The 14,056-nt window shown below is 37.5% G+C and overlaps 3 protein-coding genes across 8 annotated transcripts in view; 1 reads left to right on the plus strand and 2 right to left on the minus strand.

The window, feature by feature from the left end:
- The window catches only part of wnk3 (WNK lysine deficient protein kinase 3), a 35,712-nt gene extending 34,404 nt beyond the window's left edge, over nucleotides 1-1,308 (minus strand). For all 5 annotated transcript variants that reach the window (XM_014019240.1, XM_014019230.1, XM_014019250.1 and 2 more), the window contains exon 1: nucleotides 812-1,308. The gene's annotated coding sequence lies outside the window, so the exon portion shown is untranslated. The remainder of the gene's footprint in view (nucleotides 1-811) is intronic.
- A 1,903-nt stretch (nucleotides 1,309-3,211) lies between these two features.
- On the minus strand, nucleotides 3,212-10,827 carry fam3a (FAM3 metabolism regulating signaling molecule A). 2 transcript variants are annotated; one of them, XM_014019280.1, is made up of 11 exons: nucleotides 10,747-10,827; nucleotides 10,514-10,654; nucleotides 9,488-9,519; nucleotides 9,289-9,396; nucleotides 8,981-9,004; nucleotides 8,753-8,879; nucleotides 8,374-8,432; nucleotides 8,225-8,275; nucleotides 8,037-8,121; nucleotides 5,075-5,201; nucleotides 3,212-3,551 (listed from the first exon to the last, which is right to left on the minus strand). In XM_014019280.1, exons 3-11 carry the CDS (start codon nucleotides 9,498-9,500, stop codon nucleotides 3,453-3,455), a joined length of 693 nt encoding a protein of 230 aa, XP_013874734.1. In that variant the 5' UTR covers nucleotides 9,501-9,519; nucleotides 10,514-10,654; nucleotides 10,747-10,827; the 3' UTR covers nucleotides 3,212-3,452. The 2 variants fall into 2 exon arrangements, with proteins under 2 accessions (XP_013874734.1, XP_013874725.1); XM_014019271.1 differs by lacking the exon at nucleotides 10,747-10,827 and having other exon boundaries at nucleotides 10,514-10,740.
- Nucleotides 10,828-10,979: 152 nt separating this feature from the next.
- idh3g (isocitrate dehydrogenase (NAD(+)) 3 non-catalytic subunit gamma) overlaps nucleotides 10,980-14,056 on the plus strand; it is a 9,876-nt gene continuing 6,799 nt past the window's right edge. Inside the window, exons 1-7 of the mRNA XM_014019261.1 lie at nucleotides 10,980-11,085; nucleotides 11,512-11,559; nucleotides 11,837-11,848; nucleotides 12,680-12,777; nucleotides 12,864-12,979; nucleotides 13,073-13,133; nucleotides 13,251-13,383. Of these exons, the coding sequence (XP_013874715.1) occupies nucleotides 11,005-11,085; nucleotides 11,512-11,559; nucleotides 11,837-11,848; nucleotides 12,680-12,777; nucleotides 12,864-12,979; nucleotides 13,073-13,133; nucleotides 13,251-13,383 (549 nt within the window). The 5' untranslated portion in view covers nucleotides 10,980-11,004. The remainder of the gene's footprint in view (nucleotides 11,086-11,511; nucleotides 11,560-11,836; nucleotides 11,849-12,679; nucleotides 12,778-12,863; nucleotides 12,980-13,072; nucleotides 13,134-13,250; nucleotides 13,384-14,056) is intronic.

The raw sequence follows: 14,056 nt of genomic DNA on the forward strand, positions 1-14,056 counted from the left end.
GTTATTTTGTGGGTCAAAAGCTGAAAACTTTGGGAACCACTGCACTTTGGTTCCCAAAGTTGGGCTTGGGACCCAATAATGGGTCATGAAGCACCTTGGATAATCTCCAGAAATCAATTTAAAGGGTTATAAAATAATTGCTGGTGTAATATTTTCCCTGTAACTATTACAAAAACACAAAATAAGTATAAATAAGTACTTATACTTGTGTACAAGCTGTTCAGATTGTCAAAAAGCCTGTGGTTTTAGGGTTATTAATGAAGTTCGTGTCCTCAGACCAGTAATATTTGGGGTCACAAGTTTTTGCCATGGATAGTTAGTGGGTCAGAAGATAAAAAGTTTGGGAACCACTGGTATAGGCTACACACTTCATGCACTGTATAGTGGAGTGCAGCCTGGATGTGCAGGCAACWTGAAGCATAGCTATTGGCTAACACTAAGCTCAGCTGTGCAGGGATGACAAACACCTTACAGGTCAGGAGAGGGGAAACAAGTGACWGAGGCAAATGCCGGGGCAACTAACAGCCTCACAAATCACCATCCACAAACCTCATGGACAACCTGGTTATACTAGCAGGTGTCTCACATCCTACAACTGATGGGCTACTCTTGATATCTAAGGGCCCGAGTCCTCCCCCGGAACTTCAGTGTTTGTACTGCTTTATACATTTTAATTAGCAATCAGGAAACGATGACTGATAAGTGTACTCGGATTTCCAAAACAAATCGTGACAATAATGTCATCTATCTAGTCTTATCGTTTTACAGATCGCTATTTACAGACAGTAATGTAACATAAAAAAACACTCACCCATTTGCAGTCTCGTACCTCGTCAGTCCTTCGAAGAATTCACTTGAAAACAATAGCTTTGCATACTGTAAATTGTATTTTTTACTGCCTATATACAATGTTACAATTATTTACACTTGTTCCGATCCTTTCATCTAAAAATGATTCAGACACACTAAACAATAAAATCAAAACGAAAAAAGAAGCTTTGACTATAAACACGAGGAGTCGTTTGCTTTTGTCTGTTGTCGCGGTCTGGCCGCGGTGTTAGCGGCTTCCAAATCCTCATCGGAGTCGTCGAGCCTCGGTCAGAGGCAGAGAGACAGCGCTTGGTGTTTCCAGCTCAGACGATGGTCGCCGTCGGTTTAAACATCTCCCCCACTCGCTGCTCGCTCGGTCAGCTCCGAGTTCTGCTGTCGGCCATTCATGGGATTCCCGAAAATATCAGTAACTTATGTACATCATTTACAGCGGCAGGTTCGCGTGCGTACTGGCAGAGCGCGCGCTGCCCGACTGTTCCCCGAGGACGTAAAATAAATGGCAGTTAGCACGCACGGCCACTAGAGGGCGGTGTGGTGTGCTACATGCTAAGTGATGCTAGTGTGCTTTGCTTATTAATGGGCCTTCAAGGTTGCCTTAATTCAATTTCAGGGCTTTGTATTTGATTTATTTGTATGAATGCATTCACTGCTGTGAATACTGAGTGCTTTAGTGTCTAATATTATAAATATGTTTACTGTTTTTATGCCGCCATACAATTTTTGCCATACTTTAGCCATTCACTAATCAAAACTTCCAGCTCATTCAAGAGATGGATGCTATGAAAATGTTTTTGTGACTTGTATAATTTACAAAAAATTTTTACCTTTGTTTACAAATATTTTCCACATAGAAATACCTTCAGAAACATTGTTCTTTTTTTGTTTGATTTCAGCATAGGCCTACTTGCTCTTTGTCTTCTCTTAGCTAGCCTTTGCCTACCTTTATGTTTTAGTTAGCATTTGCTACTTTCTATTTGCTACACTAGTTTCATTAGTGATTCATTAGTGTTTAGCTAGTCTTTTGTGATACTTTTAACAAGTGTTTTGCAATTCCTCGATTTTCTATTGTAATAAACGAAAAACAATACTTAGTCTTGTGTTTTTTTTTTCTTGAGGGTAATCATAAGATATTTATTTTTAAACAGTTTAGATTTGAAAAGTTAGTAACTGCAGTCAGAAATGTTCTGAAACGATGTTCTTTGGGCCGATGAAGCCAAAGCAATGGTGCTTGGCTTTTAAGAACAGCCTTCTGTTGAGAAAGCCAAACACAGACCTGCTCAAACATCTAAAACCAACTGTTAACCACAGTGGTGGTGGGGTGGTAAATTGGGTTTGATCTCATACCATTCACTACTTTAATYGACCACAGACATCTTTATTAAATACTCCAGAGTCAAATGAAAAGCTGTCCATTAACAGGACAATAATCTCTATAACAGCTGCAAATCTAAAGGAAAAAATAATAAGACAGAGAAATTAAAGGAGTTGCTTTGTTCTGGTCAAAATCCAGAGTGCACCCCAATTAAAATGAAATAAAAAAATGAATTCAGTTTCAAACAGAATTTATTTCTACCTGAACATACGGTTTTAAAAAGCAAAACCTTGAGCAAAATGTAATGAGTAACACCCCCCACCCCTGCAGACTTTAACACATTTCGCCCCCTGGTGGTACCAACATCCTCCAGGACTTCTCTGAATGAATAAACCCTAATATTTGACATACGTATGTCAGAAAAAAGTTTCAATTTACATCTAGTAGCACAGATAAAATCGATTTCCTCACATTGTTCTATGCAAAAAGCCTACGGGAGGCCAAAAGAATACATTCATCATTAAAATAAAACAATCTACACACAGGTACTTTTGCTGAGATTGAATCTTTGAACTAAGTGGAAATATGCTTGCAGACCTGAGACAACATTAAAGCCATCTGAGGCGACTCAATAATAATAAAACGTCTTCTGTGTTAAAATATGAGTAATAAATAGCTGGACTAAAGCCAACAGAGATTCTGTAAACATGTAAGAAACATCTGCTGTGCTTCAGTTAAACTCAAGGTAGAACACGTTAGTTAAATATCTTTAAGAAATAAAAGTAATCAAACAGAACCGAGCCACAGAACCTGGGCTTGGAGAGTTTTTAGTTTGTTGGAATTAGAGCATTCAGCGTTTTCTCGCTGATCAAGCTCTAAATACACACCCTACATGCAATTTTAAAAAAGAGGGAAAAAGTATAATATTTTATAAAGTTTTTGGAAAGTGTAATTAACCTGTATTCATTCATTCATTCATTCATTCATTCATTCATTCATTCATTCATTCATTCATTCATTCATTCAGCACTTTGGTCATTAAACATTTTAACCTTCAAGATGTCCTCATGACATTATTTCTTTGTTCTTTATAAAATCTGTTTCAAGCAAAAGCAGCTCAAGATTCTTGTTTCAAACCAGTTCCAAGTCAAAACATTCGGGGTTCAGTCCATTCCTCCTGACCACCTGTAGGTCTTGTACAGTTACAGCAGTTAGGAAGCTCCCTGGTTTTCTAACGACCATCATGTTTTTCCCCCCGTTGGTTCTTCAAGTCTTGCTGTAATATCACGCGAGTCGGTCTGAGGAAGAATTAACCTTCAAGAGGTGGTCGCAGGGGAATACAGCCATCCATCTCCAGAGACTCGGGCCAGCCTTCATACTTGTTGCTGTTTTTACTGTTCTTCATGCGCTAACGGGAAGGAAACAAGGTGAACAAATTGAAGTTTATGTAACGTTTTGATAAAGCTTTCATGACACAGCAGCAACTGAAACCAAACATTTTCAACCATGCTGGACTTGAATCTTAAAGAAAACAATGAAAATCGGATCCAAACTATTCTTTAAATGATACCGTTATCATTTTCTACAGCTACTTAAACAACAATTCACTTACAGTACAAGTTAAAGACGTTTAAAAGAACAAAAACTATACACACCAAGAAGGACAAAGTAAATAAAAGAAACAACTCAAGTATCAGTCTTTTGTAGGCTGAAGAATTTGTGCCAATAGCTGGGTTTCAGTCAGGTGGTTTCGAAGGCGGAGCGATCTCCACTGGAGGGCAGGGGGTAAAATGTCTATGGGGGAAACTATTGTAGAGTCTGTATTGTATGGATTTAGATCCTATTTCAAGATATTTAACAGCAATTTGTTCACAAATATGTCAGCCATGACTCGTATGATGAAGATGAATGAGTATTCTACTGAACCTAAAGATTTGCTGAGGCTGTCGATACCGCACACGTCTTACATCACCAGGTGACAAATAATAACCAGCAGGTTTTTCTGACCAATAATTCCGCACGATTCTGCCCAACCCTTTGAAGCACCGATTGTCATACACAAAGATGAAAAATGTAGAAAGCTCACAAAACAACGTAAAAAGTGGATTTTATACCGTCTGCGGTCGTGAGGAGCAGAATATTACAGCCATCACTTCATCAGAGGTATGTTAGCTGCTAACTATGAAATATAGTTATACAAATATAATAAATGTAATAAATTTTGGATATCTCATTGCTCACTTCTGATCTCACTGTCTCTCCATCGCTGCCGAACTTTATTCAACTTCCACCTCTTTTTATTTTCATCCTCCTGTAGATTTTTTGCCACTTGTCTAATATTTTCAGGCGTCAGTCAGAAAGGAGTTTGGGGGGGTTTATGTTAGTTCGGCTGGGGTGGGGGTGACACCAGAGAGTAGATTGAGGTGTTTTTCCCCCATGATTCAGCCCTCTTTTTGCATCCTCCTGCTGCAACGTGCTTCAAATATGATGAACATAAAAAAGAGCTGTATTTTTATTTATTTATTACATAATTTAATCAGTGTGTAATTATTTATTACTGATGCAGTTAGAATTATTGGAGCACCTGTAAACTACACAACACACGGGCATTTTTTCAGATGCAGATCCTCCACTTTTTCACTTCCTGCCCTCCAGCCGAACTTGGCGTTCTCRTGGTACTGCATCGTGACGTCACGTGAAACCCCCCTACTACTGATCATTGGTTTCCTATGATAGAAGAAGCCTGTTTATGTTTATAAATATACTTTTCTGATTTAGTAATTTTCTTAAGTCAATTAAAATGATGTTAGGAAACATTATAGCAGAAATAAGAAAACCACGAAATGYAGAGTTGGGAGTGGAAACAGAATGCCGGTGATGATTTTTACTAAATGTTGACATTTAATGYGTCACACTCCAGTTGTCACGTACCTGCTCAAAGGGACTCTTATTCTCAATGCCCTTAGCTCCAACAAACACCCAGCTGTCTCTAAAGGCCAGCTCCTTCACCGCGGTGCTTCCRAGACCCTCGAACAGTTTCCGAGACTCGTCGTTCATTCTTTAAAAAGAAAAAAAAAAACAAATCATAAAGGATGAATAGCTTATCAGTAGAAATATGGTAACTGTTTGCTAAATGATTTTTACACATTTATATTAAAAGAAACAACAGGGTTGGTCTCAAGTTTAATATCAAAACCTAAAGTTTYATTAATCATCCATTTATTCTCTTCTGCTTGTTCTGGAGTCAGGTCGGGGGATTAGCAGCTTGAACAGAAAGGCCCAGACATCATTTTCTACAGCCACAGCTTCCATCTCTTCTGGGAGGATACCAAGGCGTTCCCAGGCCTGAGACAGTCTCTACAGCGTGTTCTCGATCTTTCCCAGGGTTTCCTCCCAGTTGGACATACCTGGAGCACCTCCTTAKAGAGGCATCCAGGGGGCATTTTTAGCAAATGCTGAGACCAAATGCACGTCTGCATTTGTCAGTTCTTATATCACTGTGCCACATGCTGTCTCAATTTGTAGGCACTACCCACGCGGCCAACAAAAGCCCAAAAACAGGCTGCATCTGATGCAGGGTGGGATGCAAGGGTTGTTGTTTTTTGTGGTAGAGTTTGGAAATTTATCACAGACCAAAGAATTTGTTTTTAAATGTAAGTTTAGCAACTTAGCTGATGGAATTCATGCTGCAATGAGAGGTTAAATAAAATTCAATTACAAGTACTGCTACTGGAGCTAAATCCAAATTATTAATGGTTTTTTTTTACTTATTTACATGTAACTTTTTAAAATAATACTGAATTTTATGAAGTTACGCTGTGATAAGGGAACTACTGTATGTGAAATAAAAAGTAACACAGTGGTAACGGGGCAGTGCGTGGTCACACAACCGTACATCTTCCATACTTCAGACCGTCTCTTTTCACAGCTGTTTTATGTAGCATGGACAGCCTGCATGTAGGATGTAGCACCAGTCGTGCCCAACCTTTTCTGTGCCACGGACCGGTTTATTGTCAGACATATTTTCACAGACCGGAAGGTATGACAGATGAATACAACAAATTAAAATGATAGCCTATGACYAACACAAGAACTAGTATTTTGTAAATATAATAATTAACATCAATCCAYTCACTTTGTACTTGTATGTAATCTTATTAGCAGCGTCTTCCTGACATGTGCCAACGCCTTTTCCCCTTTGCCTTTGTAAAGAAACTTTCCAAAGACGTCTGTTTTCACCGAGACAAGCGTCTTGATGTGTCAAGAGTGAGTCATAGACAGACATAACATAGAGAATCCGGTCGTTTTTCAAAATAAAACATTGTTCAGACTCAAATAATAAATACRAAGAAAATAATGTAACTTRTTTATTCTTTCTGCTCAGCTCRGTACCAAACGACCCACAGACCGGTACAAAGTCCACGGCCAGGGGGTTGGGGAGTGCTGGCGTAGCCTATGTGGGCCGCGGTCTACATGGGCTACAACCCCTGAATTGAGACACAGCTAATACTAAGAAAGTTGCACCMATCAATCTGTCAAACCTCATTCAAACCTCACCTTATCCCAAACCCAGAGCTTATCAGCAGCATTGATCTACTAACTGTAATGGAATATTTATTGATCTGTTCTTAYTTAGGTCAGGTTATAAAGTATTCAACTGATCTGATAACATCAGGTCACTGTGTTTTACTCTGTTCTKTTGGTTATCAACAGATAAGGATGTTTTATTTCCAGGATAAGATCCGCTGGAAGTACACAGTAAAAAAYGGAGTGTTAAATTTGCAGTGTAAAACTTTTCAGAGTTAATTTCAGCTCCCCAAGTGTTATTTTAACCCTTTCTGAGTAAACTGACGTCCAGTGTTGGTGTTAATTCACAGAGYTGATTTCCTCAGTGTTGTCTCAACACTGGACAGTGTTAAATAAGTTCCGCCCACTGTTAAGTCTTGATTAACACTTAACAGTGTCATCATAGAACACAATGCAGTGTTGAAAGAAGTATTCTTGAAAAGCTCCGCCCTCTTCCTTATGGACCAGAATTTTCTCAGCAAGGAATGCTGGGTAATCTAGTAGAAATGTTGTGTTTGCTTGTCTAAGACTATAAAAAAGATTCATGAGTGTAAAAATTTGTTTTTCTGGTTAGCTTTCTTGTTCAGGTTGGTTAGTTTTTCAAGTTTAAGTTTTGTGTTATTTGCCATAAGTCGACACCATGAGTGAGAGGTACTTCCTGGTGTGTGAAGGGTCAGTCTGTTGTACTGTTTTGCCAGCTAATGACCAGTGTTAATACAACACTTCAAGAGTTGATTTTAACTCTACGTTAGAGTGCAGAACTCTGTGTACTCTGACTCACACTGTCTAAAAAGGAAAACAAAAAATAAGATTAGTATTACACAATAAAGTGTACTTTTTAAAGAAAGTTTAGCGTGAAATTAACTCCATAAAAATAACAATATTACTCTATAAAGTGTTAATGAGCTATAGAGTTAAATAATTTTACTYGATTCATTGTTGCTTTTGACACTAAAATGAGTAAAATTAACTTTGATTATTTTACACTGGCTATAGAGTACATTTTACACTAATTTTGAGTGGGACCAAATATTATATGAAACAGAATTAAATTCAACTCTGTAGGTGTTAAAATTACACTGTTTTTTTTTTACTGTGTAATCACTTTTAGCCTAGGTAGCTTGACGTGATGATGTGATTTGATCTGTATGTTGAAACARTATCTAAACTTTTCTCTTGAATGTGCAAGTAAACTTCAAACTGAAAGGATTTTGTTTGAAATGCAACAATACTACATGATTTTTTTAAAATTAATAATTAGGAAAAATGTATTAATGCAAATAGAGCAGCACTTAAATGTAACAGAGAATAAATAACCAGCTCTTACTTTGTAGCAGCATCATCAAAGGAAGCAACAAACACAAGGGTTCCCTCGTGAAGGGGTCGAAGAAACTTCAACAAGTCGGAAACATCTGAGAGCAAACAACAGGCGAGATATGAGCTGCAATTTACCAGCCTCGTGTAGCAACAAAACTGAAATACCTTCTCATTATTTATCTATTAGGGTTTTATTACCTCCTGCCCACATATCAAAGGTTTTTGTCTCCAAAAGTTCACCTGTCACCCCTGGAGCAGAGAAAGATCAGAGCTATGGTAAAACAACCACAGTGGCTAAATTTAAAAACACAACATAATGTATTATAAATTAAAGAAGGATGTCTTACCGTTTACCAAAGCTATGTTAAGTCCCCTGCCAACGTTGTTCTTCACACTGCTCACTAATCTGTTGGACACACGCCCAAGGTTTTACTCACACACATTCATTCATTTRCACACCTGTTTACTCTACCTGACACTAACACAACAGCAACAAGTGGGAAAGCAGCCAAAACAATAACACAAGAGCAGATTAGGGAGCACTAAATTGAAGCAATACTTGCACCGAGCTCCCCAGGCAGATTTGCTGGCCTGGTTATGAGAGCTGAGACGGAAAAAATAAAAATAAAATAAAAAAACACAGAGAGACAGTGAAACAAAACAAAGACATAAAAAAACCCAGACAAACAAACAAACAAAAATTTTTAAGCACCAAATCTTACTTACATCTTGTCTTCCAAGCAGATTTTGGGGCCGATGACGTTAGCAGCACCAGAAACCAGACGGAAAGCCAAATGCTTTGGAGGACAAGGAGCTGAAAGTCCACATTTGTATTTTCGAGGACGTTGTTCAGCTTAAAAAGAAAAAAAAAAGAAAGAAAGACATTACACATTACTATCCGATAACCTCACAAACAACTTAAAACAGATCTCTTATGCGAATTCTTCTACTTACATTGGGTTGGTTCTGCTTTTGTGCCTGAAAACATAAAAAACACATTTATGAATTAAATGGACATAAGTTCTACAAGGAAAAAATGTTTAATTCTTTACAGGCATCCACCATGTCCTTACAAAAACCTTTGAGAGTAAATTTCAAGTATTTATTTGCAATCTGGTTGTTTCTAGTTTCTAGATTATTAGAGATAAAAAAACACTATTTCTAAAATATATCTAACTAAGAAAATCCTTTAGTTTTGACAAATGTTTTGACATTTTTTTTATCCCATCTTGTAATACACTCATCAAAAATAGATGTCTTACCACCCAAGAGTTGTCGCACRGATGAAATACCTTCTCCTCCGAAAAAAGTGTTTGCAAGCAGCCAGGTGAGCCCGACCAGGAGCAGCACAACCACAGCTCGCACAGGGCCTGTTAGCAGAGTCCGAACACACGAGCCCAGGGAAAATACACTCAGGATTACCAAATTAGTTACTGACCTGAACCAGAACTTACAACCCACCTGTCAGCCTCATAGTTCACAGTTTCCTCGGCCTGTACAAAGGAGAAAACCAGAGGAGTCATTCAGTGTGGTTTTCTTTCCGTAACACGTGTTTTGTTTTAGTATTTACTTCCTTGGTTTGGTAGTATGATGATGTTGATCCTGCGCAGCCCAAGGCTACACATTTAATTAAACTTGTTTTTTGTACACATTWACTTCAGAATTTCTGCTACATTGTGTAGAATCACTTTAGGTTTTCCTCTCCATTAAACAGTGATTCATTCTAATAAAAACCACACTAGAGTGCTTTTTAGTTATGTTTTTTTAAACAAACATTTCTATGGTATGTCTACCAAGACACTTTTTGTATTTATGTGTCCAGAAGATGTATTTTCAAAAAGCCTTGACTTTATWAAGATGCTCACTTCAACCATGCAGGTCCAACCAGATCAAAGTTTTCCTGAAAACAAATTGTTTTACTTTGAACAAGAATAAAGGCCTATTCTGCAGATGGTTGCATTTCTTTGTATTTTCTCAACATCACTGATAAATAATTCTCCTTAGTTTTGTTGAATGTTTTACAGCAAAGTCATTTTAAAATCCTTGCCACATGCAAAAGCAGTTTGTAGGTCTGATTTGTTTGTCTTTAATTGTTTACTATGTAAAAATCACCAYAAAACGTAAATTTCTACATTTGTTTTGTAATGTATATCTATAGCCTCACCTTCAGTATTTTATGTTTCAAAGCAATGATAAAATGCTGGCACTTTTAGATGTGTAGAAAGTCCACTTTTGTTAAAAACTAATGCAAATTAAAATATTGCACTTAAGAGTTAAAATGTGTAAATAAAGTAAAGGGGTTAATTTGAMAGAACCATAAATTTAAAGGGGAGGCACATTTCCCCTTAAAACAAGTTCTGAAAAAAAATTCATAGGTTAATAACTAGCCTTAAAGTTAAAGACATGAACACGAAAGCAACGAATAAATAATTTAACCTCAACGACATTACTGAACACTCGCATTAATACAAAAATTGCWAATTTTACCTTCTTATCTTGTCTAGTATATCGTCTCTCGACTTTTCGTCTTTGCTGGGATCTAATGGACGCACGAGCGGAAAGACAAGCTGCTGCTGCTGCTCTCGTCCTCCAGACATCTACAGTTTCCTGCGCTTCATCGGMGCTTTTCTTAGGTGGAAAAAGAAACCTTCCAGATAAGACAAACTGTCGTCAAAGAGCAAGGGGAAAAGTTTTATTTCAGCGCTGTCGGGACTACGTACAAATTATTTAGCGCTACTTCCGGAGTTCGCCTCATGCGTGCAGAGTTTGCGCGAGCATCGTCACGTGACCAAATGTTTTTTTTAGTTATTATTTATATAATTTTTTACAAGCGTTGTTTTTTCAYTTTCTTTTTTCATTTATTGCAAAGCATTTGAAAAACTAATAAATACATTATTTAAATAAATAAATGTAAACACATGCGCGAGCACAAAATCTCCTTCTCGTGCCCAACCCACGTCAACTCCCTTCAAATCAAGATGGCGGCCCACAGTGCAGTGCTCTCGGTTTCCAAAATTATAAACCCTGTCTGGGGTAGATGCCTTGGAAATACGACTAAAGTAAGGCCGAACAAAACGTTTTTTTATATGAGCTTTTTAAAACGAGTATTTTCTCTGTTTGAWACGCTGTTATTTGATATAAACACAAGGTCATCGTGTAGGAAGCCTCCTGACTGTAATATACAACTGTTTCAGTTTTAATAAAGTTCCTGTGATGGAATTTTGTGATAAATAGTTGTTTGTTWGTTAGTTAGTTWGTTTGTTTTTGTAAAGGTAACATTAATAAGGTATAGTGAAATAGATAATATGCACACTAAATACATGCCAGTATGTAATTAAATGGGCAGAATCATGTGTATTGTGCCAAAATTATGAAATWTTAAGATGTTTTCTGCCACTTTTGTATTTACAGGAAAGGCATGTCGCAGACACGTTATAAATGTGGTCCATAAAGTATAAACAGGCCTTTGTATTTGTATTTTTCAGGTATTTGGAACAACTTTGACTAGTCACAGGAATAAGACCTTTCTCTCTGTGAGTAGCCAGGACTGCCTGAGAATGTTTTTGTCCTATGATATARACACCGATCTGATTGATACTTAAATTCATGAAGCAATACTGTAAATCACCACCTCTTGTTTATTTCCAGAGTAATGTGATTTTATAAGACTTCGCAAGTTTTTAGAATATGCAGTAATTTTTTTGTGTGACGTGCTATTTTTATCTATTGTTTTTGGCCCATTTTGACGTTTTGTTACACAACAGTCTAACTTCTYCTTTTGCTTTTCTTTCTGCAAATCTTCATCAACAGAGAGAAAACATTGTAAGTAACCATGTTTTGATCATATTTATCACAGTGCTTCAGTTCACATACAAGAACAAATTTTGAGTTCAATGATTTTAACTCATACAAAAAATAATCTGATCTCACCAACAAACAAGTGGAGGTGTTGAGGATTTTCACCTTTTAGATGGATTACATGGACAGGAGCTCTGTCATTCTTCATTTTTAATCAGTTATTTTGACTGTGCTAGATTAAAAAAAACAAAACGAAAAACATTCGTAAATACTACTATTAACTGCTTTATGTGAAACTTACCCMTACTTTTTATGCTTTGTTTGTATTTATGGTTTGTGTATGGGTTTTCAACATTTGCTGCTTTTATTGTGGTTTCCATTACACCAGTATAGTTGACCTCCTTTTGCAARAAAACTACTAAATATTGATTTTACAAGACCGTAGTTAAGCTACATTAAATGAGGGGGAAAAAAATCTTCAGTTAGTACAGCACTCTTTTACAGACTTTACGGTTGTTTATCTTTTGGGCTTTTGTGTTAAAATGCATTACATTTCTTTGAGTATAAAAAYTTTTTGTTAAGTTTAAGAAACTCTAACCTGGTTCAAATGATGTCTAATTGTAGTAACTAAATTATACACTGATTAAAATGTAGCTAACAAAAACAAATGGGGATGTTGTTTATTGTGATGCAGAATCTAGAGGGCACCATGCCAAGTCATTTTCATACTTCAGTGATATTTTACTTCAGAAAGAAAACATTTAAGATGAAAATAAACTCATTAAAAACGTGGATAGATTGTTGTAGAACGTTTAGTAAAAGTTGTAAACCCACCGGTGTATATATTGCATACAGCCCCCTCCTGCAAAGTATGGAGGCAGACACACCGTGACCCTCATACCTGGAGATGGAATCGGCCCAGAGCTTCTCAGTCATGTCAGAGAGGTTTTCAGGTTGGTTAACTTTACACTAAAATCTGCTCAAAAGTATCAACAAAACAGTTGAGAACTCTCTCTATTGGTTGTAATCAAACCCATAGGTTCAGCTGTGTCCCTGTGGACTTTGAGGTGGTGAACGTAAACTCTGCTTTGGAGACAGAGGATGATATTAATAATGCCATTACTGCCATCCGCCGTAATGGAGTGGCCCTTAAAGGTAAGCTGAACTTTTTTTCTTCCCCAATGTTACTGTCAGAGCTTATAAATGATAACGCACYCTAACAGCAGAGTTTCCTAACTCCCCTGACAGGTAACATAGAAACCAAACATACCATGCCGCCATCTGTGAAATCCAGAAATAATCTCCTACGGTAAATGAAACCTTCTGTGTCCTCGACAGAGTTCTCTTTGTGTCAGACGCTTCATTTTTCTCACTTAATTTGGTCCTTTGTGATTGCTTTGACCGTTGTTTTTTCTCTTTTGAACAGCACAAGCTTAGATCTGTACGCCAATGTGATGCACTGCCAGTCCCTCCCCGGAGTCCAGACTCGCCACAAGAACATTGACATCATGATCATCAGGGAGAACACAGARGGAGAGTACAGCAGCCTGGAGCACGAGGTCAGACCCAAAAAAATCAATTCTWCTCTGTCCCAAAATTAAAGCTTCGTCCTTTTATTCTGTATAGACCACTTTCTAACCTTTTGTTTGTTATTTTTTTATGTGGTTATTTAAATTGTGCAGCACTTATTGACCTGCTGACACTTTGATCAATATTGAGATCATTAAACTGACTGAACTAGTGTGATGATTACAATCAACATAGATAAAGTTTCTTAATAAAATACAGCTGAGAGGTGATGCGTTGTTGGTGTGATGTTACTTTTACATTAAATAAGAAATATGAGCCAGCTCTGCAGAGTTTCTCATGCAGCTGGAAAAATAACCCAGAGCAGCATTTAACTTTGTCGGCACRATGGATCAGTGGTTAGCACYGACGCCTCACAGCAAGAAGGTCCTGGGTTCAATCCCTGGTTTGGACCTTGGGTTTTTCTGTGTGGAGTTTACATATTCTCCGTGTGCTTGCGTGGGTTTTCTCTGGGTTCTCCGGTTTCCCCCACTCCCCAAAACATGTACAATAGGTTGACTTCAGGCCCAGGCCTCCCTTGAAAAAGAGATCTGAGATCTCAATGGGACTTGCCTGGTTAAATAACGGTAAAATAAGTTGTCCAAAACATTATAGTGGGACAGGGTCTTAATCAGATAAACCACCTCAACTGACTCCTTTCAATGT

The sequence above is a fragment of the Austrofundulus limnaeus genome, unplaced genomic scaffold (assembly GCF_001266775.1).
Source record: "Austrofundulus limnaeus strain Quisiro unplaced genomic scaffold, Austrofundulus_limnaeus-1.0 Scaffold3, whole genome shotgun sequence".
Lineage (NCBI taxonomy): Eukaryota > Metazoa > Chordata > Actinopteri > Cyprinodontiformes > Rivulidae > Austrofundulus > Austrofundulus limnaeus.